Source organism: Dendrobates tinctorius, unplaced genomic scaffold, assembly GCF_039654945.1.
Source record: "Dendrobates tinctorius isolate UK_male_01 unplaced genomic scaffold, ASM3965494v1 ptg000017l, whole genome shotgun sequence".
NCBI lineage: Eukaryota > Metazoa > Chordata > Amphibia > Anura > Dendrobatidae > Dendrobates > Dendrobates tinctorius.
Window position 1 is genome coordinate 6,591,628 of NW_027361685.1, and position 27,618 is coordinate 6,619,245.

The 27,618-nt window shown below is 47.8% G+C and overlaps 2 protein-coding genes and 1 long non-coding RNA gene across 5 annotated transcripts in view; 2 read left to right on the forward strand and 1 right to left on the reverse strand.

Moving 5' to 3' along the window:
• The window catches only part of LOC141082268 (oocyte zinc finger protein XlCOF8.4-like), a 112,418-nt gene that overhangs the window by 41,765 nt on the left and 43,035 nt on the right, over nt 1-27,618 (reverse strand). The window lies entirely within an intron of this gene.
• Nucleotides 1,195-5,828, forward strand: LOC141082265 (uncharacterized). 3 transcript variants are annotated; one of them, XR_012230481.1, is made up of 3 exons: nt 1,195-3,081; nt 3,903-4,422; nt 5,711-5,826. XR_012230481.1 is itself a non-coding variant. In XM_073566204.1 (2 exons), the coding sequence occupies exons 1-2, from the start codon at nt 1,268-1,270 to the stop codon at nt 5,766-5,768; spliced, it is 1,872 nt and encodes a 623-aa protein (XP_073422305.1). In that variant the 5' UTR covers nt 1,195-1,267; the 3' UTR covers nt 5,769-5,828. The 3 variants fall into 3 exon arrangements, 2 of the variants coding, with proteins under 2 accessions (XP_073422305.1, XP_073422306.1); XM_073566204.1 differs by lacking the exon at nt 3,903-4,422 and having other exon boundaries at nt 5,711-5,828; XM_073566205.1 differs by lacking the exon at nt 5,711-5,826 and having other exon boundaries at nt 3,903-5,704.
• LOC141082218 (uncharacterized) lies at nt 5,994-6,527 on the forward strand. The gene is made up of 3 exons (XR_012230466.1): nt 5,994-6,169; nt 6,252-6,375; nt 6,459-6,527. It is a non-coding gene; the product is annotated as an uncharacterized lncRNA (long non-coding RNA).

Genomic DNA, 27,618 nt, shown 5'->3' on the forward strand with positions numbered 1-27,618 from the left:
GGGAGCAGAGCTGGCGCGTGGTGGACGGGAGCAGAGCCGGAGCTGGAGTGTGGTGGACGGGGCGGAGCTGGCGCATGGTGGACGGGGGCGGAGCTGGCGCGTGGTGGACGGGGCGGAGCCGGAGCTGGCGCGTGGTGGACGGGAGCAGAGCCGGAGCTGGAGTGTGGTGGACGGGGGCGGAGCTGGCGCGTGGTGGACGGGAGCAGAGCCGGAGCTGGCGCGTGGTGGACGGGAGCAGAGCCGGAGCTGGCGCGTGGTGGACGGGAGCAGAGCCGGAGCTGGCGCGTGGTGGACGGGAGCAGAGCCGGAGCTGGCGCGTGGTGGACGGGAGCAGAGCCGGAGCTGGCGCGTGGTGGACGGGAGCAGAGCCGGAGCCGGCGTGTGGTGGACGGGAGCGGAGCCGGAGCTGGCGTGTGGTGGACGGAAGCGGAGGCGGAGCTGGCGCGTGGTGGACGGAAGCAGAGCCGGAGCTGGCGTGTGGTGGACGGGAGCAGAGCCGGAGCTGGCGCGTGGTGGACGGGGGCAGAGCTGGCGTGTGGTGGACGGGAGCAGAGCCGGAGCTGGCGCGTGGTGGACGGGGGCGGAGCTGGTGCGTGGTGGACGGGGGCGGAGCTGGCGCGTGGTGGACGGGAGCAGAGCCGGAGCAGGCGCGTGGTGGATGGGAGCAGAGCCGGAGCTGGTGCGTGGTGGACGGGAGCAGAGCCGGAGCTGGCGGAGCTGGCGTGTGGTGGACTGGAGCGGAGCCGGAGCTGGCACGTGGTGGACGGGAGCGGAGCCGGAGCTGGCGTGTGGTGGACGGGAGCAGAGCTGGCGCGTGGTGGACGGGAGCAGAGCCGGAGCTGGAGTGTGGTGGACGGGGCGGAGCTGGCGCATGGTGGACGGGGCGGAGCTGGCGCGTGGTGGATGGGAGCAGAGCCGGAGCTGGTGTGTGGTGGACGGGAGCAGTCGGAGCTGGCGCGTGGTGGACGGGAGCAGAGCCGGAGCTGGCGCGTGGTGGATGGGAGCAGAGCCGGAGCCGGCGTGTGGTGGACGGGAGCGGAGCCGGAGCTGGCGTGTGGTGGATGGAAGCGGAGGCGGAGGTGGCGCGTGGTGGACGGGAGCGGAGGCGGAGCTGGTGTGTGGTGGACGGGAGCAGAGCCGGAGCTGGAGTGTGGTGGACGGGGCGGAGCTGGCGCATGGTGGATGGGGGCGGAGCTGGCGCGTGGTGGACGGGGCGGAGCCGGAGCTGTCGCGTGGTGGATGGGAGCAGAGCCGGAGCTGGAGTGTGATGGACGGGGCGGAGCTGGCGCGTGGTGGACGGGAGCAGAGCCGGAGCTGGCGCGTGGTGGACGGGAGCAGAGTCGGAGCTGGCGCGTGGTGGACGGGAGCAGAGCCGGAGCTGGCGCGTGGTGGACGGGAGCAGAGCCGGAGCCGGCGCGTGGTGGACGGGAGCAGAGCCGGAGCTGGCGTGTGGTGGATGGAAGCGGAGGCGGAGCTGGCGCGTGGTGGACGGGAGCGGAGGCGGAGCTGGCGCGTGGTGGACGGGAGCGGAGCCGGAGCTGGTGCGTGGTGGACGGGAGCAGAGCTGGCGCGTGGTGGACGGGAGCAGAGCTGGAGTGTGGTGGACGGGGCGGAGCTGGCGCGTGGTGGACGGGGGCGGAGCTGGCGTGTGGTGGACGGGGCGGAGCCAAAGCTGGCGCGTGGTGGACGGGAGCAGAGCCGGAGCTGGAGTGTGGTGGACGGGGGCGGAGCTGGCGCGTGGTGGACGGGAGCAGAGCCGGAGCTGGCGTGTGGTGGATGGAAGCGGAGGCGGAGCTGGCGTGTGGTGGATGGAAGCGGAGGCGGAGCTGGCGCGTGGTGGACGGGAGCGGAGGTGGAGCTGGCGTGTGGTGGACGGGAGCAGAGCCGGAGCTGGCGTGTGGTGGACGGGAGCAGAGCCGGAGCTGGCGCGTGGTGGACGGGAGCGGAGCTGGCGCGTGGTGGACGGGAGCGGAGCCGGAGCTGGCGCGTGGTGGATGGGAGCAGAGCTGGCGCATGGTGGACGGGATCAGAGCTGGAGTGTGGTGGACGGGGCGGAGCTGGCGCGTGGTGGACGGGGGCGGAGCTGGCGTGTGGTGGACGGGGGCGGAGCCAAAGCTGGCGCGTGGTGGACGGGAGCAGAGCCGGAGCTGGAGTGTGGTGGACGGGGGCGGAGCTGGCGCGTGGTGGACGGGAGCAGAGCCGGAGCTGGCGCGTGGTGGACGGGAGCAGAGCCGGAGCTGGAGTGTGGTGGACGGGAGCAGAGCCGGAGCTGGCGTGGTGGACGGGAGCAGAGCCGGAGCTGGCGCGTGGTGGACGGGAGCAGAGCCGGAGCTGGCGCGTGGTGGACGGGGACGGAGCCGGCGCGTGGTGGACCGGAGCAGAGCCGGAGCCGGCGCGTGGTGGACGGGAGCGGAGCCGGCGCGTGGTGGACGGGAGCGGAGCCGGAGCGTGGTGGACGGGAGCGGAGGCAGAGCCGGCGTGTGGTGGACGGGAGCGGAGGCGGAGCTGGCGTGTGGTGGACGGGAGCGGAGGCGGAGCTGGCGTGTGGTGGACGGGAGCGGAGGCGGAGCTGGCGCGTGGTGGACGGGAGCAGAGCTGGAGCTGGCGCGTGGTGGACGGAGGCGGAGCTGGCGTGTGGTGGACGGGAGCAGAGCCGGAGCTGGCGTGTGGTGTACGGGGGCGGAGCTGGCGCGTGGTGGACGGGAGCAGAGCTGGCGCGTGTTGGACGGGAGCAGAGCCGGAGCTGGCGCGTGGTGTACGGGGGCGGAGCTGGCGCATGGTGGACGGGAGCGGAGGCGGAGCTGGCGTGTGGTGGACGGGAGCAGAGCCGGAGCTGGCGCGTGGTGGACGGGGGTGGAGCTGGCGCATGGTGGACGGGAGCAGAGCCGGAGCCGGCGCATGGTGGACGGGAGCAGAGCCGGAGCCGGCGCGTGGTGGACGGGAGCATAGCTGTAGCCGGCGCGTGGTGGACGGGAGCAGAGCCGGCGCGTGGTGGATGGGAGCGGAGCTGGAGCCGGCGTGTGGTGGACGGGAGCGGAGGCGGAGCTGGCGTGTGGTGGACGGGAGCGGAGATGGCGCGTGGTAGGCGGAGCTGGCGCGTGGTGGACGGGGGTGGAGCTGGCGCATGGTGGACGGGAGCAGAGCCGGAGCCGGCGCGTGGTGGACGGGAGCATAGCTGGAGCCGGCGCGTGGTGGACGGGAGCAGAGCCGGAGCCGGCGCGTGGTGGATGGGAGCAGAGCCGGAGCCGGCGTGTGGTGGATGGGAGCGGAGGCGGAGCTGGCGTGTGGTGGACGGGAGCGGAGCTGGCGCGTGGTAGGCGGAGCTGGCGCATGGTGGCCGGGAGCGGAGGCGGAGCTGGTGCGTGGTGGACGGGAGCGGAGGCGGAGCTGGCGCGTGGTGGACGGAAGCGGAGGCGGAGCTGGCGCGTGGTGGATTGGAGCAGAGCTGGAGCTGGCGCGTGGACGGGGGCGGAGCTGGCGTGTGGTGGACGGGAGCAGAGCCGGAGCTGGCGCGTGGTGGACGGGAGCAGAGCCGGAGCTGGTGCGTGGTGGACGGGAGCAGAGCCGGAGCTGGCGCGTGGTGGACGGGAGCGGAGGCGGAGCCGGCGTGTGGTGGACGGGAGCGGAGGCGGAGCCGGCGTGTGGTGGACGGGAACGGAGGCGGAGCTGGCGTGTGGTGGACGGGAGCGGAGGCGGAGCTGGCATGTGGTGGACGGGAGCGGAGGCGGAGCCGGCGTGTGGTGGACGGGGGCGGAGCTGGAGCTGGCGTGTGGTGGATGGGAGCGGAGGCGGAGTCGGCGTGTGGTGGACGAGGGCGGAGCTGGAGCTGGCGTGTGGTGGACGGGAGATAAAACATAACCTTTAGTTAGATAGTAGAATAAATACAATTTTGTGTCCCCCAGAGTGAATGAATATAAATGTTTGGGTGAAGTCACAAATAAAGGGGCGTGAGGAGCACAGCCCGATCAGGAGGAATGATTCCCACTTGAAATGGCTGAACTGCAATCAGCAAGTCCCAGAATCTCACCTTGTGGATCTGGGAGAATCCCACAGAACCCCGCAAATAACGACTGACAGATTCTGGCTGCATATAACAGGAATGACTGGAATCTGGATGACAGTTATAGAGTTACCACCCGAAATATGCCAGAGCAATAAGGAAGGAAAGGCACAAGCTCAGCAATTCATGAAGCCGGTGCGGGAGGAAAAGGAGATCCTGGGTCCAGGATGATCCATACAGGAAAAGGGGAAGAAAATGCCCTACAAGACCCCAAAGGGCTAACAGTAGTCTATCCCCAAGACTCCCCCCCCCGACCGTCCACAGCTCCCCCTGTGCTAAACAAGCCCTGCATTCCCCCATGGAAGGGCCCAACGCGTTTCTTCCAAGCTGAGTCATCAGGGGACTTCTGCTTGTGATAGGAGGTGAGGTGCCATAGTGCTGAGCTAGAGAGGAATGGATCCCTCCACTCCTTGTCTGAAGCTGTGAGGAACGGCAGGACAAAAAGGGTTAACTTTACATAGATGAGGAGAAATTAATTACCACTTCCCATTAGGAATTCCCACAGGTGTTAACACTGAACATATGGTGTGCATGCCATTATGTCTCCAATCACTAGGACGTCTTACAGACGCGTGTTACCCCAGAGAAAGGCAGGGGGAGAACATACCATGGTACTTCTGGTGGTTGAAACGCACGCCAGTGTGCTATAAAGGCGCGTGAGCCGCAAGGAAAAAATCCACCACACTCAAATGAAGGCGGGCTACTAATTGTGTCCAATGAGGTAGAGGCGTGCGCTCCACAACCTAGTGTTTCCGGTACGTGGAACACACGCCAAAATAACTTCCGGTTTCTTGAACCGCATAGAAGTAGAATATGAAACCAAGTTGGCTTGATGGCGCACGGTCCACAGCCTTGTATCTCCGGCAAGTGGAACGCACGCCAATGCCACATCCGGCAAGTGGAACGCGCGCCAATGCCACATCCGGCAAGTGGAACGCACGCCAACGCCACATCCGGCAAGTGGAACGCGCGCCAAGAATTGTTGGAGCCAATTTTCTGTAGAAACATTTTAATATCGGCTTTTTCTGGAGTTTTTCTTGTAATATAGGAAAGCCTAAGGCCAGAAATAAACCCCATAAATCACTGTACATGGAGACTTTGGGATCAGATCATTTCTGTCCGTTGTGATTGTGGAACCTAAAAATCTTTTCTAAAAGCCTCAAACTTCTGTGTGTGACTCAGAGCTGAGATCTAACGTGAGAGAAGATTCCAGTATGGGGAAGACGGGAAACCTTCATATAGACGGCCGGTGGGGATGGAGTCAGTGACCGACTCTGGCCAAATCTGTTTCTAGAGCCGCAGTAGAAGATGAAGATGTTGTCCTCATCATGAAGGAGTTATTTCTCATGTCGCGTGTAATGAATATCTCCTGCAGTATTGCTAATGCCGATTCCAGTGTCGGTAATGAGACGAGAATTAGCGTTATGGAAGATGAGTCTATGAGGAACGTGTTCAACTGCCGACTCCGAGGAGGAAACTGCTTGTTGTCTGTGGCCTAAATATATAGGTTTTATTAGTAGATGTCAGGGAAGAAAACTAAACCCTGTAAGATAATAAATCTCCTCATATGTTTCCCTTATTATCTCCAGTAATTGTATTATTACACAGGATTCTTATGGTGTTACATCGGATCATCTTCTTCTCATTCAGGTCTCTACAATATCGGATCCTCTCAGTGAAGATCTTCTACAAAAGAGAATTTTCCTGATTTACCCACCAAGGATGGATATGGACAGAGACAAGATGGCGGAGAGGATACTACACCTCACCCTAGAGATCCTCTTCCGTCTCACTGGAGAGGTGAGAGATGCTGATGACGTCACATTACATCATTCTTATCTATGGGAATAACAGATGGACAGAACTGGAGAGGTGAGGACTCTGGAAATGTCTGGAGTGAGATTTATTAATGTGTCTCTCCATAACCAGGATTACACAGTGGTGAAGAAGACCTCTAGTGATCGCTGTCAGGACCCTGTGTCTGAGGGATGTGAAAGACCCCTGAGCCCAATCACGGGGCCTCCACCTCTCCCCCTGATCCATGTGGACATCAATGACCAGAAGATCCTAGAACTCACCTACAAGATGATGGAGCTGCTGACTGGAGAGGTGACACTGCTGGGAATGCAGGGACATTATACAGTAACACTATGAAGGGATCGGGGGATGACGGTATCATTGTATGTGTCAGGTTCCTATAAGGTGTCAGGATGTCGCTGTCTATTTCTCCATGGAGGAGTGGGAGTATTTAGCAGGACACAGAGATCTGTACAAGGACGTCATAATGGAGGTTCCCCAGCCCCTCACATCTCCAGGTAATAGACAGGACTAAATACACACGGCCTATAATTATCTGTATGTAGAGAATGAATTCAGTCCCTGTATGTGTTTCCTCCAGATCTATCTAGTAAGAGGACAACACCAGAGAGATGTCCCCATCCTCTTCTTCCACAGGACTGTAACCAAGAAGATCCCAGTGCTCCTCAGGATCATCAGGTAGATGGAGAGAAGGTGTCAGGAGATCTCCCCTATGATGTGTAGACGGCTGTGAAGGTCTTATGCTCAGTCTTGTTTTATCCACCAGTATTATATGTTTTATACTTGTGTGATGAGAACGGTGGAGATGGCAGGATTAGAGCTGATCATAGATGGGACTTCTCCATCTGTCGGTGACTTTTACAATATTTGTTTCAGGGTGAAGATCTGACCCATATTAATACTACAGAGACATATGTGAGGGGTGATGAATGGTGAGTAGTAACCACTGAATCCAGAGAAGTCACAGATTCCTCTCAGTCACTGGCTTTGGCTGCTTCATCGGTGGTGTAGTCCGGCCGTATTACCATGATCACCATTTTGCCTCTAGACCACAACATTCTCCTCCACCCAAAACTGTTCAAATGACTTTGGGCATTGAAAGCCCTTTTCTATAGAACTTACAACCAATTACATTGTTTTTGATCCTAAGGAATTCAGATTACTGCACAATCTCTCCTGAAATGGGGAGCAAAACTATCTCTAATCTTCTGCTCAGGATTCATAGTAGCTCCAATGAGCCACCATAAATGAATGCAACTCTGGTTTACTGTTGTGTAATCTGTATTTGTAGTTTTCAGTTAATGAGATTCTCATGCTCTGGGCGGGGCTTTATGTGGTGCTCTGATTACATTTTTTTTTATTATTTATATAGCACCATTGATTCCATGGTGCTGTACATGAGAGGGGGTTACATACAAATTGCAGATGTCACAGTAAACAAGCTAACAATCACAGATTGATAGAGGGGAGAGAGCACCCTGCCCTTTAGGGCTTACATGCTACAGGATGGTGGGTAAGGAGACAGTAGGTTGGTGGGTCGTAGCAGTTCCGGTGTTGGTTGAGGTGATATCCCCGGTAGTGGTGAGAGAGAAGGAGGTAGCGGGGTCATTGCAGGCTGTAGGCTTTCTTGAAGAGGTGGGTTTTCAGGTTCCGTCTGAAGGATCCAAATGTGGTTGATATTTGGACTTGTTGGGGCAAAGAATTCTAGAGAATTGGGGCAGTTCGGGAGAAGTCTTGGAGGCAGTTGGGTGAGGAGCGAATAATTGTGGAGGTGAGGAGGTCTTGGGAGGACCAGAGATTACGTGAGGGAAGGTATCGGGAGATTAGTTCAGAGGCATATGGGGGAGACAGGTTATAGATGGCCTTGTAGGTCAGTATTAGTAATTTGAACTGGATACGCTGAGGGAGTGGGAGCCAGTGAAGAGATTTGCAGAGGGGAGAAGTGGAGGAGTAGCGAGGAGAGAGATTAATTAGTCGGGCAGCAGAGTTAAGGATGGACTGGAGAGGTGCGAGGGTGTTAGCAGGGAGACCACAGAAAAGAATTCTGCCGTAGTCGAGGCGGGAGATGAGGTCATGCACAAGTATTTTAGTAGGTTGAGGAAAGGACGGGTTCTTGAAATATTTTTGAGCTGGAGGCAAGAGGAGGTAGAAAGAGCTTGGATGTGAGGTTTGAAGCACAGGGCAGAGTCAAAGGTTACTCCGAGGCAGCAGACTTCTGTTACTGGGGAAAGCGTGATGTCATTAATCGTGATAGGTCAGGTAAGGAAGATCTGTGAGATGGAGGAAAGAAGACTTCAGATTTGTCCACATTGAGCTTGAGGAAGCGAGAGGAGATGGAGGAGGATATGGCTGATAGACACTCCGGGATTCTGTACAGCAGAGAGGTGACATCTGGGCCAAAATGTTGTACCCAAAATGTACCCACTCAGAGAGGTAGATCTGAGTGTCATCGGCATAAAGGTGGTACTGGAATCTGTGGGACTTTGAGTTGCCCCAGGCCAAGTGTATAGATTAAGAAGAGTAGGGGTCCTAGAACAGAGGCTTGGGGGACTCCAACAGAGAGAGAGGGTGGGATGAGGAAGGTAGTGTGGGAGTGGGAGACGCTGAATGTGCGGTTGGAAAGGTATGAGGAGATCCAGGATAGGGCGATATCTTTGATGCCAAAGGAGGAGAGGATATGTAGTAGGAGGCAGTGGTCAACTGTGTCGAATGCAGAAGACAGGTCTAGAAGCAGGAGTAGAGAGTATTGTCCATTTAATTTTGCTGTAATTAGGTTGTTAGTAATTTTGGTCAGGGCTGTCTCAGTGGAGTGATGGGGGCATAAATAAAGATTGTAGATTGTCAAAGAGCAAGTTAGATGATAGATGGGAAGAAAGTTCAGCGTGGACGTGCTGCTCCTGGAGTTTGGAAGCAAATGGGAGCAGTGATATTGGACGATAGCTGGACATTGCGGTTGGGTCGAGGGTTGGCTTTTAAAGGATAGGCGTGATTGTGGCATGTTTGAAAGCAGAAGGGAAGGTACCAGACGTTAGTGATAGGTTGAAGAGGTGGGTTAGGGATGAGATAAGTGTGGTGTTGAAGTTGGGGAGGGGATGGGATGTGGTCGAGTGCACAGGTTGTGAGGTGCGATTTGGAGAAGAGACAATTAAGCTCCCCTTCAGCGATGTTGGAGAGGGAGGTTATGGGGTTTGGGCAGTGGTCTGGTATACAAAGGGGTTGTGTTGGTTGAATGATGAAGACTTGGCTTGTTTGGTAGATCTTATTTTTGAAGTGTGTGCCAAATTCCTCGGCAGAGATAAGGGAGGTTGGAGGGGACAGTGGTGTGACCTTTGACCGCACACGGCTATCACATGTGCAGGGGGGCTTATCTTAGTTATCCCACTGCTGTCAACAATGTGATGAAAGCAGCAAGCTTGTCTTGCCCCAACAATTTACCGCAGGGGTTTATTGTAGATATCCCACTGCTGCCACAATATGTCACGAACTGCCGAGATTTATGTATATCCCACTTTCCAGTTCCACTTTGGAGCTCGCAGGCGCCCCCCCCCCCCTTACCTTCAGGTCAGTCAGAAAACTGCACCTAGGAAGTTGCCGGACGGGCTACTTGTTGTGCAATGGCTATTAGGTCCACTTGCAGTGAGGGAATTATAAATGCTTTGGCCGCAGCTACACAATCTGCCTATAAAACCCGCTCAGTCACTACCAGCTCTACCCACCTAGCCAAAACACACCGCTGCCACCAACTTCTGATTCTCTATATTAATATTTAAAATTAATGCAGGGGTTCCGAAGCCAACCCAAATAGTAGCGTAATTAGCTTATAGGCACGTGAATTCGTCACAGAACAAGGAGACGGAACTAATAAATTTTATATTTACTCCAAAAAGTAGGCACTGTTTACAGAGATATAAAAAGATCTTACAATGGGAGACAATTAAAATATGTACATGCCTATAATATTGTGGCTATTGTTGGGCTTATAAAAAAAATTACATCCAGCAAAATGTCACCGGCGATGGCGGCGCCTGCACAGTAGCATCTATATCAACTATATATATATATATATATATATATATATATATATCAGCACAATTTTGGAAACAAATTTTTTTTCCTTAGGAAGTTATAAGGGTTAAAAGCTAAACAGCGATTTCTCATTTTTACAACAAAATTTACAAAACCATTTTTTTTAGGGACCACCTCACCTTTGAAGTGAGTTTGGGGGGGTCAGTATGACAGGAAATACCCAAAAGTGACACCATTGTAAAAACTGCACCCCTAAAGGTACTCAAAATCACATTCAAGAAGTTTCTTAACCCTTCAGGTGCTTCACAGGAATGATTGGAATGTGTAAGGAAAAAATAAACATTTACTTTTCTTTCACAAAAATTTTCATGTAGACCTAATTTTTTTTTTACTTTTGCAAGGGTAACAGGAGAAAATGGATGATACGTTTTGTTTTGAAATTTCTCCTGAGCATGCTGATACCCCATATTTGGGGGAAATCTACTGTGTGTGCGCACGGCAGAGCTCAGAAGGGAAAGCGCACCATTTGACTTTTTGAATGTAAACTTTGCTGGAATAATTAGCGGTTGCCATGTCGCGTTTGGAGAGTCTGAATTCAGCTTACTGGGAGGGATCAGCAAAGGTGCATGAGTGGTCACAGACGTTCGGTGGTCAAGGCTGGTGCGGCGGCAGCGCTCTGTGCTGGTGCGGCGGCAATGCTCTGTGCTGGGGCGGCAGTGCTCTGTGCTGCGAGGGGCCTCCGCCACCATTTTGTCAAAGCCGGAGTCCCCACAGCTCCATTGCTGCGATGCGCCGCAGCATTTGTAAGTATATTCCGACTCTAAAAAATTTTTGGGAAAAAGTGCGTCTTATAGTCCGAAAAATATGGTACATTTTTACCGCTAAAATGTTGTTTTAAGCCCAGATTTTACATTGGAAAATAGGTAGATAAGTATATGGTCAACATAGGTAAAACTATGGGTGTACATAGATGTGTTGTGAACTCTCTTAATCTTACTTTTGAGGCAGGGCTCCCTCTGGTGGATACTGCTGGTAGTGGAGCTGGTCAATTTGATGTTAATCCAACAGCTGCAGAGGATGATTGGAGAAGTGGGGGTAGAGACTGGGAGTACATAAGCGAGCAGACTTCTCTCAGTGGCTGCCGGGGATACTCCTGTCTGTGCATAGTGAGGATATCTGTCTCCTGCCTGATCCTGCATTTTCCAGCTAAGTGTCATTTGCTAAATCCTTTGCATCTGATTTTGCCTTGCTGTCAGGAGTCAGCTGGCTCCCCCTGGGGCTTCTGGCTCCTGCCCTGTATTTTTGTATCTTGTGTTTGTTTGCTCAGTCACCTGCTGTATTAGCCTGTTGCTAGCCTCCATTTCACACCTGAGTGCTGATTTAGTGGGGGCGAGGTTGTGCTAACCTCAGTATTTTTGTGCTTCAGTCATGTTGGAATTTGTAGGGTTTTTGCGTGATTGCAGACAGTGCCTTTTCTGTCCTATCCTATCTAGTCAGTGTGGGCCCCATCATTTGATCAGTCTATTTTCTGTCTGTGTCTCATCTTGTCTCCCCGACAATATATGTTTGGGGGCTGTCTATTCCTTTGGGGATCTGCTCTGGGGCAGTTTAGATTTCACCTTTCTGTCTTTAGGCTTAGTTAGTCCTCCGGCTGTGACGAGGCGTCTAGGGCATCGTAGGAACGCTCCACGGCTACTGCTAGTTGTGTTGTTAAGATCAGGGGTCTGCAATCCGCTGAGTGACCAACCTTTCTGGTGTTCTGGTGGCATAGCCTTTTGCGCTTTCCTCCTCGGTGACCCATTCATAACATAGATAAATTCGAGGAAGGGTGTCATTTCCAATTCCCAGAGGGGTGTCATTTCCAAAATGGGGTCACTTCAGGGGGGATTCTGCTGTTGTTGCCCTTTGGAGAGCCTCTAAGTGCCAGAACACCAGAATTTCCCCTGAAGTGATCCTTTTTGGAAATGACACCCCTCTGGGAATTCATCTATGGATATAGTGACCATTTTCACTACATGGATGATTTCCAGAAACTCTTAGAAGAAGTTTCAGAGCAAAAATTGCAAAAATGTCATTGTAGTGCCCAATATATTGTGCCCAATTTGTGTCTCTGGAGACCTACCCCCGGAAAATGTTAAAAGGAACCTGTCACCCCTCTCAGGCATTTTTAAGTAAAAGAGCCACCTCCTGTATTTTGTCAAGCAGTGCATGGAAGTCCATAAATTAGTTCCATAAGAATTGATATATCAGCGGTCACTTGTTTGACCTTTTAGATGTGCAGCAGCTGACTACTAATCATACATGCCTGATCTCTCCTGCAATAGGTGAGTGGATTTCTTTTATATTTATTATTAACCCAGATAAGACCCTATTTGTGCTTTTTTGTTCCTATAGTGTACTATATTGAAAGCTGTCATGGAGGCATAAGGCTGGCAATGATGGGCATTGTGGGTAATAGCAAGTATCATGCCTCATTCGTCTCTTGGAACATACACAACATCTTCTCTGGGTGTTCTTTCTTGTTTCAGTTACTGAGATGAGTGCAATAAAATGTCGCTCAGTGAGTCTTCTGACATCAGATTCTAAAGGATTGGCAGGGACAACATTTTCAAAAACAAGGTTTTCAGTGATCTTTTCCTGGTAATCAAAACCATTTTTCCAGATGTCCCCAGATAAGTAGGGCATCCTGGTGGGTTTAGTTGGCTGTCTTTCCCCTCATAAATGTGAAATGCTGATGTGTATCCGGTTGAACTCTCGCACATTTTATAGAGCTTTATTCCGAACCTTGCCCTCTTAGAAGGAATAAATTGCTTGAGGTGCAGTCTTCCTTTGAATTTTACAAGGGACTCATCAATGGAAATGTTTTCTGTTGGGGTGTAGAGCTATAAGAACTTTTCTGTCAAGTATTCGATGATGGGTCTGATTTTGAATAGTCTGTCATGTTCTGGGACATCTCTGGGCAGGCATTGACTATTGACGTTAAAATGCCAAAATCTCATGAGCATTTCATAACGGGTCCTAGGAAGAATGGCAGAAAACATAGGGGTGGCTTGAACAGGGCGGTTGGACAAATAGGACTGAATGATCGTTTTTTAACAAGCCCCATAGCGAATGTAAGTCCTAAAAATGTTTTAATTTCTAGGATATTAGTTGGTACCATAAATTTGACCTAGCATAATAGGATCGTGGATTCTGGCTGATGAATTTGGACGCATATAAATTTGTAGGACAATATGCTCTTGCAAGCTATCTGTCATAAACAAATTAAAAAAATTAATTGGTCCAAAATTTTCCACCTCCACATTTATACCAGGAGTGGCATTAAAATTAGGGATGAATGGAGTAGCCGAATCCGAAGCCTCCCTTCTGAGAAATGCTACATCAAGAGGCAAAGCCCCTTGGACATTGGTGTGCGCCAATTCGCGAGCACTAGGGACAACGCTAGTACTGGGCATTGTTCCCTGAGTTGGTGACATTTCTCCAGAAGCGCTATTTGTCCTTCTTGTTGTACTGGTCCTTGTGTGTGAGGATGGACCAGAATCACTGCTCATTTCTGAGCTATCACTGTGGCTGCTAATAAAGCCCTCGCCATCCTCATCGCCATCTGACACTGCACTTTCTTCACTGTCAGAACATAAAAGTGCATAAGCCTCCTCTGCACTATAAAACTGACGGGCCATTTTATTCGTTTTTATTTTTTTTCCCGTAAGTAGAAAACTACGACGTGACTGATGTGACCTAATTATTGGGGAGACAATTGAGAAAAGCCTAATTCTTTAGCCTACCTGTTATGAACAGGTCACCGAGGAGGATGGCAGGAATAGGCTAGGCCACCAGAAAACCAGAAAGGTTGGTCACTTAGCGGATTGCAGATCCCTAGTCCTAACAACACAACTAACAGCAGCCGTGGAGCGTACCTATGATACCCTTGATGCCTTGGCACAGCCGGAGAGCTAGCAAAGCCTAAAGCAAGAAAGGTGAAATCTAAACTGCCCTGGAGTAGACCCCAAAGGAATAGATAGCCCCCAAACATATATCGTCGGTGAGACAAGATAAAACACAAACGCAGGCAGAAAATAGACTGAGCAAATAATGGGGCCCAAGCTGGCTAGAAAGGATACGAAAGGAAAGACACTGTCTGCAATCACGCAAAAAACCCTGAAAAATCCAACATGTCTGATGTACAAAAAAACACTGAGGTCTCACGACCTCGCCCCCACTATATCAGCTTTCTGATATGAACTGGAAGCAAAGCAAAAGAGACTAATATAACAGGGGATTGAACAAACTGACACAAGCTGTAACATATGGAGCGGTGGTCTCTTACAGCCCCCAGCAGGGAGCAAGCTGAACCCTCACAACAAGCAGAAAGAGACAAAACCAGATCAGATGCAAAGGATTAGCACATGAACAACTTAGCTGAACATTGCAGGATCAGGGCAGGAGACATCAGACCTCAGAATGCACAGGAAAGCAATCATCACCCGGGATTGAAGGAAGTCTGCTGACTTAAATACTCTAATCAGTAACCCCAGATCTCCAATCGTCATCATCATCAGGTGGCAGACCTCTGTCAATCCGGCCAGCTCCACTACCTCCAGTAACCACCAGAGGGAGCCCTGACCCAGAAGTAAGAGAATTCACAATACCTACCCCTAACTTTAGAATAAACCCTAACTTTAGCCCAACAGTAACCCTAACTTTAACCCTAACTATCCTATAAAGAGAGCACGGCACTCAGGAATAGTTTGGTTGTTGGTGCTCAAGTCGGATATCCAACCCATCAATCAAAAATGACAAAAATCTTGGCACTCAATATGTGAAATATTCAGACACTTTTATTTTGTGCATCCAGACAGAAAGGTTTAAACGTTTTCAGTCTTACACACAGGGCAGCCAGACCACGGACCAGGGCTTCACCAGTGCAATTCAATTCTAGAGGTTGTATAACCACTGCTATCAGTGCTGTCTTCACTCCTTATTTTAGTGACCCTAGAGGTCCTTTTTCTGAAGCCCTACGCTGTACAGCTGCCTGTTCTAATTTTGGACGGCTCAGTCCACATACGCTTTCCAGACGCCAGCCATTTAACATTTCCACTGGCCATCCAGGCGCTCTACTTTGTCCTTCTTTTGGCTACCATTGGAAGGATTTATTTATTTCAGTAAACGAGATTTTTCTGATGAAGGTCCTATGCTGGACTGAAAACGTTTAAACCTTTCTGTCTGGATGCACAAAATAAAAGTGTCTGAATATTTCACATATTGAGTGCCAAGATTTTTGTCATTTTTAACCCTAACTATAGCACTAACCCTAACCTGCCTTAGTTGTTTTTTTACTTTATAGCACAATCGCTGACTGACACAGCTGGTGCCAGCAGCACTTGTAACACTGTTTCTCCTCTAATCTCTCACTGACAGGAGATCTGAGGAGAAACAGTGTTTTTATGATGCAGATTGCCCGGGAAAGTTCGCTGCTACAACAAACTTTCCTAGTGATTTGTCTCGTTGCCTGGTGTGATGCTGACATCATAAGGACCTGAACCAACCAGGTCTCAATGAGGTCGAGGGTCACAGGATACGTTGTGCGCTGGAATCCCCTCGTTATAAGGTACATGGGGGCCTGATGAGCACAAAACCGCCGACCGTAGATAAAAGTCAGTGCTGCACAAAGCCCTGCTAGCGCCGACATTTATGTACTATTGGTGGTCACAAAGCGGTTAAGTTAAAGGCACCATAATTTCTGTCCAGGCCTAATTCATGAGTTTTATTTTTTTTAAAGTACTGTGGAAGCATGGTTGAAAAGCAATATCTGACTTTCATTTGCTTCAAGTTATTTCTGTGACCATTGTGGGTTTATCTGTCAGTAAACGAGGGGTTCCAACAATTTTGACCACGTGTGTAGGAGGAGTGAATATTTTGACTCCACAGCCTCTTTCTGGAAATTAACACGCAGTGGATGTTGGAGAGTGAAAATTACACATTTGCCATTTTCTTACCCAGCACATAGTGCCCAGATTGTGCTCCAGGAGACACACACCAAAAATTAAGTGGGTTCTTCTCACTATAATATTACTGAATACAGGGATCCTAAATGTTGTTGGCGCACACTGCAAGACTCCGAAGTGAGAGCGGATTTTGCTGGATTGGTTTATAGAAACCTTGTTGCTTTTCAACAGCCTTTGGGCCACTAATAGTGTGGGAACCTCTGTTTTTCCACTGACAGATGATGGACCTGAGTGGGGACTTGTTTTTGTGAGATGAGAATTGGTATTATTTTCGCCTACATAACATTGATTGGTTTCTTTTTATTTGATATTTGGGAGGCAGAATGAACAAACAGTTGAACACCGCACACTACTGGTTCATCCAACAAGGTTTTCTATTAGACTGTGAACTGTCATTGTCTTGGTAAATAATTAAAGTTTTTACATAGCTTGCCATTTTTATGGACAGTTTAAGTAGAAATGTTCAAAAATATAAAACTCAAGGATATTTTATTAATAAGTAATAATTGTTTTTATCTTAGCAGATGACTGTACCAGGAGATCAGAGGGACAGCTGACATATTCAACTTTTAAATCAGATGATCTTGAGATCCTACAAGCTACAACTGAAGTGATTGCTATTACTCCAGATATATCATCATCCATTCACAGCAAAGATCTGTCATCTGATCCTATGAAACAGGTCCCATCTTCTGATTCATTACTGACTACTAAGGAAAATCAAAGTAAAAAAAGAGGCAATAAAAAACAAACTGCTCCTAAAGCAAAGAAGTCATTTTCCTGTTCAGAATGTGCGAAATGTTTTGCACATAAATCACTGCTTGTTACTCACCATAGAACTCACACAGGAGAGAAGCCTTTTTCCTGTTCAGAATGTGGGAAATGTTTTAACCAGAAAGGGAATCTTGATGATCACCAAAGAACCCACACAGGAGAGAAGCCTTTTTCATGTACAGAATGTGGGAAACGTTTTAACCGGAAATCAGATTTGGTTAATCACCATAGAACTCACACAGGGGAGAAGCCTTTTTCCTGCTCAGAATGTGGGAAATGTTTTAACCATAAAGGGAATCTTGTTAAACACCAAAGAATTCACACAGGCGAAAAGCCTTTTTCATGTTCAGAATGTGGGAAATGTTTTGCACGTAAATCACATTTTGTTAGCCACCAGAGAGCTCACACAGGAGAGAAGCCATATTCATGTTCAGAATGTGGGAAATGTTCTAAACGGAAAGCTCTTCTTGTTAGACATCGGAGCAGTCACACAGAGTAGAAGCCTTTTTCATTTTCTTAATGTGGGAAATATTTTACTTGGAAATCAACTGTTAATAAATATCAGAGACGTCACATAGGGGAGAAGCCTTTTTTATGTTCATAGCAGGGTGTTATGAATGAGTCACCGTAGGAGGCAAAAACAGAAATACTAGCTAAGTCCAGAAAACCAGAGAAGTTGGCAGCTATCGGATTGCAGACCCCTGAACCTATCAACAACAACTAGCAGTAGCTGTGGGGGGTTCCTACGGTGCCCTAGACCCCTCGATCACAGCCGGAGAACTAAATAACCTAAAGACAGAAAGGGAAATCTAAACTGCCCCAGAGCAGACCCCAAAGCAATAGGCAGCCCCCAACATATAATGACGGTGAAGCAAGATGAAAAAACACTCACACAGATAGAAAGATAGGCTGAGCAAATGATGGGGCCCAAGCTAACTAAATAGGACAGGATAGAAAAGCTGCTGTCTGCAATCCACCAAAACCCTATCAAAACAAGAGCCAACAGACTGATAGGGAAAAAAGCCCTGAAGACGCTAGGCTTCAAAAGACTATATCAGTACTCAGGTATTTTCTGAAGACAGAGCAAAAAGGAATTCAGCTCACCCCAGCAGGGAATGGCAGAATTCCAGAAAAACAAGGCAAAACAAAACCAAAACACAAATGCAAAAAGCAGAGCAGAAAACTTAACTTTTGAGGAGCAGGAATCAGACTGGTCTCCTAGAATCCCTCTGAGAAATCACTAGCAAGGCAGAAGGACGTCGGCTGCCTTATATCCAGTCAGCAATTCCAGTCACCATCATCCTGCTCAGGTGCTTGGTAATCAGCCTCACTACCTTCCTTCACAGAAGAGGGAGTTCATCAGACCTCAATGGTGAAGAGGAAAATTAACTCACAACAGCAGGGCTGTTGAGTCGGTAAGCCAAACCTGCGACTCCGACTCCTCAATTTCCCTTACACCGACTCCAACTCCCACATATATTGCTTATATTTAAGTGAAAAATTTATTGTTGTACAATGTGAACAACAGACATTTAATCATTTCTATGATCCAATAATCAAGATATGTAGATAGAACATAATATCTATTTATTGGAATACAACTTTATAACACAAAAAACTAATAAATTGTAAATATGTAATACACTGTATACATGTATACGGTACAGACCAAAGTTTGGACACCTCCTCATTCAAAGAGTTTTCTTTATTTTCATGACTATGAAAATTGTAGATTCATTCTGAAGGCATCAAAACAATGAATTAACACATGTGGAATTATATAATTAAAGTGTGAAACAACAGAAAATATGTCATATTCTAGATTCTTCAAAGTAGACACTTTTTGCTTTGATTATTGCTTTGCACACTCTTGGCATTCTCTTGATGAGCTTCAAGTGGTAGTCACCAGAAATGGTCTTCCAACAGTCTTGAAGGAGTTCCCAGAGATGCTTAGCACTTGTTGGCCCTTTGGCCTTCACTCTGTGGTCCAGCTCACCCCAAACTATCTCGATTGGGTTCAGGTCTGGTGACTGTGGAGGCCAGGTCATCTGGCGTAGCACCCCATCACTCTCCTTCTTGGTCAAATAGCCCTTACACAGCCTGGAGGTGCGTTTGAGGCCATTGTCCTGTTGAAAAATAAATGATGGTCCAACTAAACACAAACCGGATGGTATAGCATGCCGCTGCAAGATGCTGTGGTAGCCATGCTGGTTCAGTATGCCTTCAATTTTGAATAAATCCCCAACAGTGTCACCAGCAAAGCACCCCCACACCATCACACCTCCTCCATGCTTCACGGTAGGAACCAGGCATGTAGAGTCCATCCGTTCACCTTTTCTGCGTCGTACAAAGACACGGTGGTTGGAACCAAAGATCTCAAATTTGGACTCATCAGACCAAAGCACAGATTTCCACTGGTCTAATGTCCATTCCTTGTGTTCTTAGCCCAAACAAGTCTCTTCTGCTTGTTGCCTGTCCTTAGCAGTGGTTTCCTAGCAGCTATTTTACCATGAAGGCCTGCTGCACAAAGTCTCCTCTTAACAGTTGTAGAGATGTGTCTGCTGCTAGAACTCTGTGTGGCATTGACCTGGTCTCTAATCTGAGCTGCTGTTAACCTGCGATTTCTGAGGCTGGTGACTCGGATGAACTTATCCTCCGCAGCAGAGGTGACTCTTGGTCTTCCTTTCCTGGGGCGGTCCTCATGTGAGCCAGTTTCTTTGTAGCGCTTGATGGTTTTTGCCAATGCACTTGGGGACACTTTCAAAGTTTTCCCAATTTTTCAGACTGACTAACCTTCATTTCTTAAAGGAATGATGGCCACTCGTTTTTCTTTACTGCTTTTTTCTTGCCATAATACAAATTCTAACAGTCTATTCAGTAGGACTATCAGCTGTGTATCCACCAGACTTCTGCACAACTGATGGTCCCAACCCCATTTATAAGGCAAGAAATCCCACTTATTAAACCTGACAGGCCACACCTGTGAAGTGAAAACCATTTCCGGTGACTACCTCTTGAAGCTCATCAAGAGTGTGCAAAGCAGTAATCAAAGCAAAAGGTGGCTACTTTGAAGAACCTAGAATATAAGACATATTTTCAGTTGTTTTATAAAAGGGGGGTTAAGAGAAGAAATAATACTCGCATGCATCTGTATTGGCTTATGACAGGTCGCTGATCCCTCACTGACCTGCCCCCATTATTACATAATGCATATAATAGCATTGATATTATTGGTGATAATTTATTGGTGATAATGCCTATAATATTGTGGTCATTGTGAGGCTTAGAAAAAAAATTACATCCAGCACAATGTCACCGGCGATGGCGGCGCCTGCACAGTAGTATCTATATCAACTATATATATATCAGCACAATTTTGGAAACAAAATTTTTTTCCTTAGGAAGTTATAAGGGTTAAAAGCTAAAGATAGGGTGCGCAGATCGCAAGCATCCATGTGCGATAGTAGGCGGTGATGACCGGATGGGGCGGGCAGGGAGTCGGCAGGGGGCGGGGCTTAGCGGCGCCGTGCGCTGCGTCGAATAAACTCTAGTGTGAAACTAGCCTTAGCCTGTTGCTAGCCGCCATTTCACACCTGAGTGCTGATTTAGTGGGGGCGAGGTTGTGCTAACCTCAGTATTTTTGTGCTTCAGTCGTGTTGGAATTTTTAGGGTTTTTGCGTGATTGCAGACAGTGCCTTTTCTGTCCTGTCCTATCTAGTCAGTGTGGGCCCCATCATTTGATCAGTCTATTTTCTGTCTGTGTCTCATCTTGTCTCCCCGACAATATATGTTTGGGGGCTGTCTATTCCTTTGGGGATCTGCTCTGGGGCAGTTTAGATTTCACCTTTCTGTCTTTAGGCTTAGTTAGTCCTCCGGCTGTGACGAAGCGTCTAGGGCATCGTAGGAACGCTCCACGGCTACTGCTAGTTGTGTTAAGATCAGGGGTCTGCAATCCGCTGAGTGACCAACCTCTCTGGTGTTCTGGTGGCATAGCCTTTTGCGCTTTCCTCCTCGGTGACCCATTCATAACATAGATGAATTCGAAGAAGGGTGTCATTTCCAATTCCCACAGGGGAGTCATTTCCAAAATGGGGTCACTTCAGGGGGGATTCTGCTGTTGTTGCACTTTGGAGAGCCGCTAAGTTCCAGAACACCAGAATTTCCCCTGAAGTGACCCTTTTTGGAAATGACACCCCTCTGGGAATTCATCTATGGATATAGTGACCATTTTCACTACATGATTTCCAGAAACTCATAGAAGTTTCAGAGCAAAAATTGCAAAAATGTCATTGTAGTGCCCAATATATTGTGCCCAATTTGTGTCTCTGGAGACCTACCCCGGAAATTGTTAAAAGGAACCTGTCACCCCCTTCAGGCGTTTTTAAGTAAAAGAGCCACCTCCTGTATTTTGTCAAGCAGTGCATGGAAGTCCATAAATTAGTTCCATAAGAATTGATATATCAGCGGTCACTTGTTTGACCTTTGGACGTGCAGCAGCTGACTACTAATCGTACGTGCCTGATCTCTCCTGCAATAGGTGAGTGGATTTCTTTTATATTTATTATTAACCCAGATAAGACCCTATTTGTGCTTTTTTGTTCCTATAGTGTACTATTTTGAAAGCTGTCATGGAGGCATAAGGCTGGCAATGATGGGCATTGTGGGTAATAATAGCGGGTATCATGCCTCATTCCTCTCTTGGAACATACACGACATCTTCTCTGGGGGTTCTTTCTTGTTTCAGTTACTGAGATGAGTGCAATAAAATGTCGCTCAGTGAGTCTTCTGACATCAGATTCTAAAGGATTGGCGGGGACAACATTTTCAAAAACAAGATTTTCAGTGATCTTTTCCTGGTAATCAAAACCATTTTTCCAGATGTCCCCAGATAAGTAGGGCATCCTGGTGGGTTTAGTTGGCTATCTTTCCCCTCATAAATGTGAAAAGCTGATGTGTATCCGGTTGAACTCTCGCACATTTTATAGAGCTTTATTCCGAACCTTGCCCTCTTAGAAGGAATAAATTGCTTGAGGTGCAGTCTTCCTTTGAATTTTACAAGGGACTCATCAATGGAAATGTTTTCTGTTGGGGTGTAGAGCTATAAGAACTTTTCTGTCAAGTCTTCGATGATGGGTCTGATTTTGAATAGTCTGTCATGTTCTGGGACATCTCTGGGCAGGCATTGACTATTGACGTTAAAATGCCAAAATCTCATGAGCATTTCATAACGGGTCCTAGGAAGAATGGCAGAAAACATAGGGGTGGCTTGAACAGGGCGGTTGGACAAATAGGACTGAATGATCGTTTTTTAACAAGCCACATAGCGAATATAAGTCCTAAAAATGCTTTCATTTCTAGGACATTAGTTGGTTCCATAAATTTGACCTAGCATAATAGGATCGTGGATTCTGGCTGATGAATTTGGACGCATATAAATTTGTAGGACAATATGCTCTTGCAAGCTGTCATAAACAAATTCAAAAAATTAATTGGTCCAAAATTTTCCACCTCCACATTTATACCAGGAGTGGCATTAAAATTAGGGATGAATGGAGTAGCCGAATCCGAAGCCTCCCTTCTGAGAAATGCTACATCAAGAGGCAAAGCCCCTTGGACATTGGTGTGCGCCAATTCGCGAGCACTAGGGACAACGCTAGTACTGAGCATTGTTCCCTGAGTTGGAGACATTTCTCCAGAAGCGCTATTTGTCCTTCTTGTTGTACTGGTCCTTGTGTGTGAGGATGGACCAGAATCACTGCTCATTTCTGAGCTATCACTGTGGCTGCTAATAAAGCCCTCGCCATCCTCATCGCCATCTGACACTGCACTTTCTTCACTGTCAGAACATAAAAGTGCATAAGCCTCCTCTGCACTATAATACTGGCGGGCCATTTTATTCGTTTTTATTTTTTTTCCGTAAATAGAAAACTACGACGTGACTGACGTGACCTAATTATTGGGGAGACAATTGAGAAAAGCCTAATTCTTTAGCCTACCTGTTATAAACAGGTCACCGAGGAGGATGGCAGGAATAGGCTAGGCCACCAGAAAACCAGAAAGGTTGGTCACTTAGCGGATTGCAGACCGCTAGTCCTAACAACACAACTAACAGCAGCCGTGGAGCGTACCTACAATACCCTTGATGCCTTGGCACAGCCGGAGAGCTAGCTAAGCCTAAAGCAAGAAACGTGAAATCTAAACTGCTCTGGAGTAGACCCCAAAGGAATAGATAGCCCCCAAACATATATTGTCGGTGAGACAAGATGAAACACAAACACAGGCAGAAAATAGACTGAGCAAATGATGGGGCCCAAGCTGACTAGATAGGATAGGAAAGGAAAGACACTGCAATCACGCAAAACCCTGAAAAATCCAACTTGTCTGATGTACAAAAAAACACTGAGGTCTCACGACCTCGCCCCAACTATATCAGCATTCTGGTATGAACTGGAAGCAAAGCAAAAGAGACTAATATAACAGGGGACTGAACAAACTGACACAAGCTGTAACATATGGAGCGGTGGTCTCTTACAGCCCCCAGCAGGGAGCAAGCTGAACCCTCACAACAAGCAGAAAGAGACAAAACCAGATCAGATGCAAAGGATTAGCATATGAACAACTTAGCTGAACATTGTAGGATCAGGGCAGGAGACGTCAGACCTCAGAATGCACAGGAAAGCAATCATCACCAGGGATTGAAGGAAGTCTGCTGACTTAAATACTCCAATCAGTAACCCCAGATCTCCAATCGTCATCATCATCAGGTGGCAGACCTCTGTCAATCCGGCCAGCTCCACTACCTCCAGTAACCACCAGAGGGAGCCCTGACCCAGAAGTAAGAGAATTCACAACACCTACCCCTAACTTTAGAATAAACCCTAACTTTAGCCCAACAGTAACCCTAACTTTAACCCTAACTATAGCACTAACCCTAACCTGCCTTAGTTGTTTTTTTACTTTATAGCACAATCGCTGACTGACACAGCTGGTGCCAGCAGCACTTGTAACACTGTTTCTCCTCTAATCTCTCACTGACAGGAGATCTGAGGAGAAACAGTGTTTTTATGATGCAGATTGCCCGGGAAAGTTCGCTGCTACAACAAACTTTCCTAGTGATTTGTCTCGTTGCCTGGTGTGATGCTGACGTCATAAGGACCTGAACCAACCAGGTCTCAATGAGGTCGAGGGTCACAGGATACGTTGTGCGCTGGAATCCCCTCGTTATAAGGTACATGGGGGCCTGATGAGCACAAAACCGCCGACCGTAGATAAACGTCAGTGCTGCACAAAGCCCTGCTAGCGCCGACATTTATGTACTATTGGTGGTCACAAAGCGGTTAAGTTAACCCCTTCACTACCAAGGGTGGCTTGCACGTTAACTCCCGGGCCAATTTTTACAATTCTGACCACTGTCCTTTTATGAGGTCATAACTCTGGAACGCTTTCATGGATCCCGGTGATTCTGACATTGTTTTCTCGTGACATATTGTACTTCATGGTAGTGGTAAAATTGCATTCAAATAACTTGCATTTATTTGTGAAAAAAACGGAAATTTGGCGAAAATTTTGAAAATTTCACAATTTTCCAACTTTGAATTTTTATGCCCTTAAATCACAGCGATACGGCACACAAAAAACTTAATACATAACATTTCCCACATGTTTACTTTACATCAGCACAATTTTGGAACCCAAATTTTTTTTTGTTAGGAAGTTATAAGGGTTAAAAATTGACCAGCGATTTCTCATTTTTGCAACACCATTTTATTTTTAGGGACCACTTCACATTTGAAGCCACTTTGAGGGGTCTATATGATAGAAAATACCCAAAAGTGACACCATTCTAAAAACTGCACCCCTTAAGGTGCTTAAAACCACATTCAAGAAGTTTATTAACTCTTTAGGTGCGTCACAGGAATTTTTTGAATATTAAAAAAAAAATGAACATTTAACTTTTTTTCACAAAAAAAATACTTCAGGTTCAATTTTCTTTATTTTACCAAGGGTAACAGGAGAAATTGGACTGCAAAAGTTATTGTGCAATTTGTCCTGAGTACGCTGATACCTGATATGTGGGGGGGAACCACTGTTTCGGCGCATGGCAGACCTCAGTAGGGAAGGAGCGCTGTTTGACTTTTTCAATGCAAAATTGGCTGGAATTCAGATCGGACGCCATGTCGCGTTTGGAGAGCCCCTGATGTACCTAAACAGTGGAAACCCCCCAAGTGACCCCATTTTGGAAACTAGACCCCCCAAGGAACTTATCTAGATATGTGGTGAGAACTTTGAACCCACAAGGGCTTCACAGAAGTTTATAACGTACAGCGGTACAATTAAAAAAATCATATTTTTTCCACAAAAATGATCTTTTCACCCCCAATTTTTATTTTTCCAAGGGTAACAGGACCCTAAAAGTTATTGTGCAATTTGTCCTGAGTACGCTGATACCCCATATGTGGGTGTAAATGACTATTTGGGCGCATAGCAGAGCTCGGAAGGGAAGCAGCGCCATTTGACGTTTTTGGCTAGAATTGAGATCGGACGCCATGTCGCGATTGGAAAACCCCTGATGTACCAAAACAGTGGCAACCCCCCACAAATGACACCATTTTGGAATCTAGACCCCCCAAGGAACTTATCTAGATGTGTGGTGAGAACTTTGAACCCCCAAGGGCTTCACAGAAGTTTATAACGTACAGCAGTACAATTAAAAAATCATATTTTTTCCACAAAAATGATCTTTTCACCCTCAATTCTTATTTTTCCAAAAGTAACAGGACCCTAAAAGATATTGTGCAATTTATCCTGAGTACGCTGATACCCCACATGTGGGTATAAACCACTATTTGGGCGCATGGCAGAGCTCGGAAGGGAAGCAGCGCCATTTGACGTTTTTGGCTGGAATTGAGATCAGACACCATGTCGCGTTAGGAAAGCCCCTGATGTACCAAAACAGTAGAAACCCCCCACAAATGACACCATTTTGGAAACTAGACCCCCCAAGGAACTTATCTAGATGTGTGGTGAGCACTTTGAACCCCCCAGTGCTTCACTGAAGTTTATAACGTCCGGGCGTGAAAATAAAAAAATCGTATTTTTTCCACAAACATGATCTTTTAGTCCCCATTTTTTTATTTTCCCAAGGGTAACAGGAGAAATTGGACCCCAAAAGTTGTTGTCCAATTTGTCCTGAGTACGCTGATACCTCATATGTGGGAGAAAACTACTGTATGGGCACACGTCGGGGCTCGGAAGGGAAGTAGTGACGTTTTGGAATGCAGACTTTGATGGATTGGTATGCGGGTGTCATGTGCGTTTGGAGAGCCCCTGATGTACCTAAACTATTGAAACTCCCCACAAGTGACCCCATTTTGGAAACTAGACCCCCCACGGAGCTTATCTAGATGTGTGGAGAGCACTTTGAACCCCCAAGTGCTTCACAGAAGTTTATAACGCCTGGGCGTGAAAATAAAAAAAACTTTTTTCCGCAAAATTATATTTTTGCCCCCAATTTTTTATTTTCCTAAGGGTAACAGGAGAAATTGGACCCCAAAAGTTGTTTTGTAATTTGTCCTGAGTAGGCTGATACCCTACATGTGGGGGTAAAACACTGTTTGTGCACATGGCAGAGCTTGGAAGGGAAGGAGCACCATTTGACTTTTTCAACGCAGAATTGGCTGGAATTGAGATCAGACGCCATGTTGCCTTTGGAGAGCACCTGATGTGCCCAAACAGTGGAAACCCCCAATTATAACTCCAACCCTAACCTCAACACACCCCTAACCCTAATCTGAGCCCTAGCCCTAACCCTAACCCTAGCCCTAACCCTAACCCTAGCCCTAACCCTAGCCCTAACCCTAACCCTACCCTAACCCTAGCGGGAAAATGGAAATAAATACATTTTCTTTTAGTTTTATTATTTTTCCCTAACTAAGGGGGTGATAACGGGGGGTTTGATTTACGATTTATGGCGGTTTTTATGTTTGGCGGCTGTCGCACGCTAAAAGACGCTTTTTATTGTAAAAATAGTTTTTGCATCACCACATATTGTGAGCTATAATTTTTCCGTATTTTGACCTACCGAGTCATGTGAGGTCTTATTTTTTGCGGGACAAGTTGACGTTTTTATTGGTACCATTTTCGGGCACGTGACATTTTTTGATCGCTTTTTAATCCGATTTTTGGGGCGCAGAATGAACAAAAACCAGCGTTTCATGAATTTCTTTTGGGGGGGTGCGTTTACACCGTTCCGCGTGCGGTAAAATTGATAACGCATTTTTATTCTCCGGGTCGGTACGGTTACAGCGATACCTCATTTAGGTCTTTTTTTATGTTTTGTCGGTTTTTTGCAATGAAAACTATTTTATATAAAAAATAATTATTTTTGTATCGCTTTATTCTGCGAGCTATAACTTTTTTATTTTTTTGTGGATGATGCTGTATGGTGGCTCGTTTTTTGCGGGACAAGATGACGTTTTCAGCGGTACCATGCATATTTATATCTGCCTTTTTGATCGCGCGTTATTGCACTTTTTGTTCAGTGGTATGATAATAAATCATTTTTTGCTTCGTTTTTTATTTTTATTTTTTAAGGGGTTCGCTAAAGGGGTTAACTAATGGGACAGTTTTATAGGGCAGGTCATTACGGACGCGGCGATACCAAATATGTGTACTTTTATTGTTTTTGTTTTTTTTTATTTTGAAAAAATGGATTTATTGGGGAATATTTTTTTTTTTTTTACTAATTTATTTAGCGATTTTTTTTTTAATTATTTTTAACACTTTTTTTTTACTTTATTACCTTGTCCCAGGTGGGACATCACTGTCCTGTGACAGATCGCTGATCTGTCACATCACAGATCACTGTGACAGATCAGCGATCTGACACAGGCACTGCTGAAGGCTTCCTCATGCCTGCGCTTTGCAGGCACTGAG

Excerpts from the sequence above, each read along its gene's own strand:
- LOC141082265 (XM_073566204.1), top strand. The coding sequence starts at position 1,268 with ATGGACGGGGCGGAGCTGGCGCGTGGTGGACGGGAGCAGAGCCGGAGC. Across the intron at positions 3,082-5,710 it reads GGGAGCGGAGATGGCGCGTG|GTCTCTACAATATCGGATCC; the intron begins GTAGGCGGAGCT and ends CTTCTCATTCAG.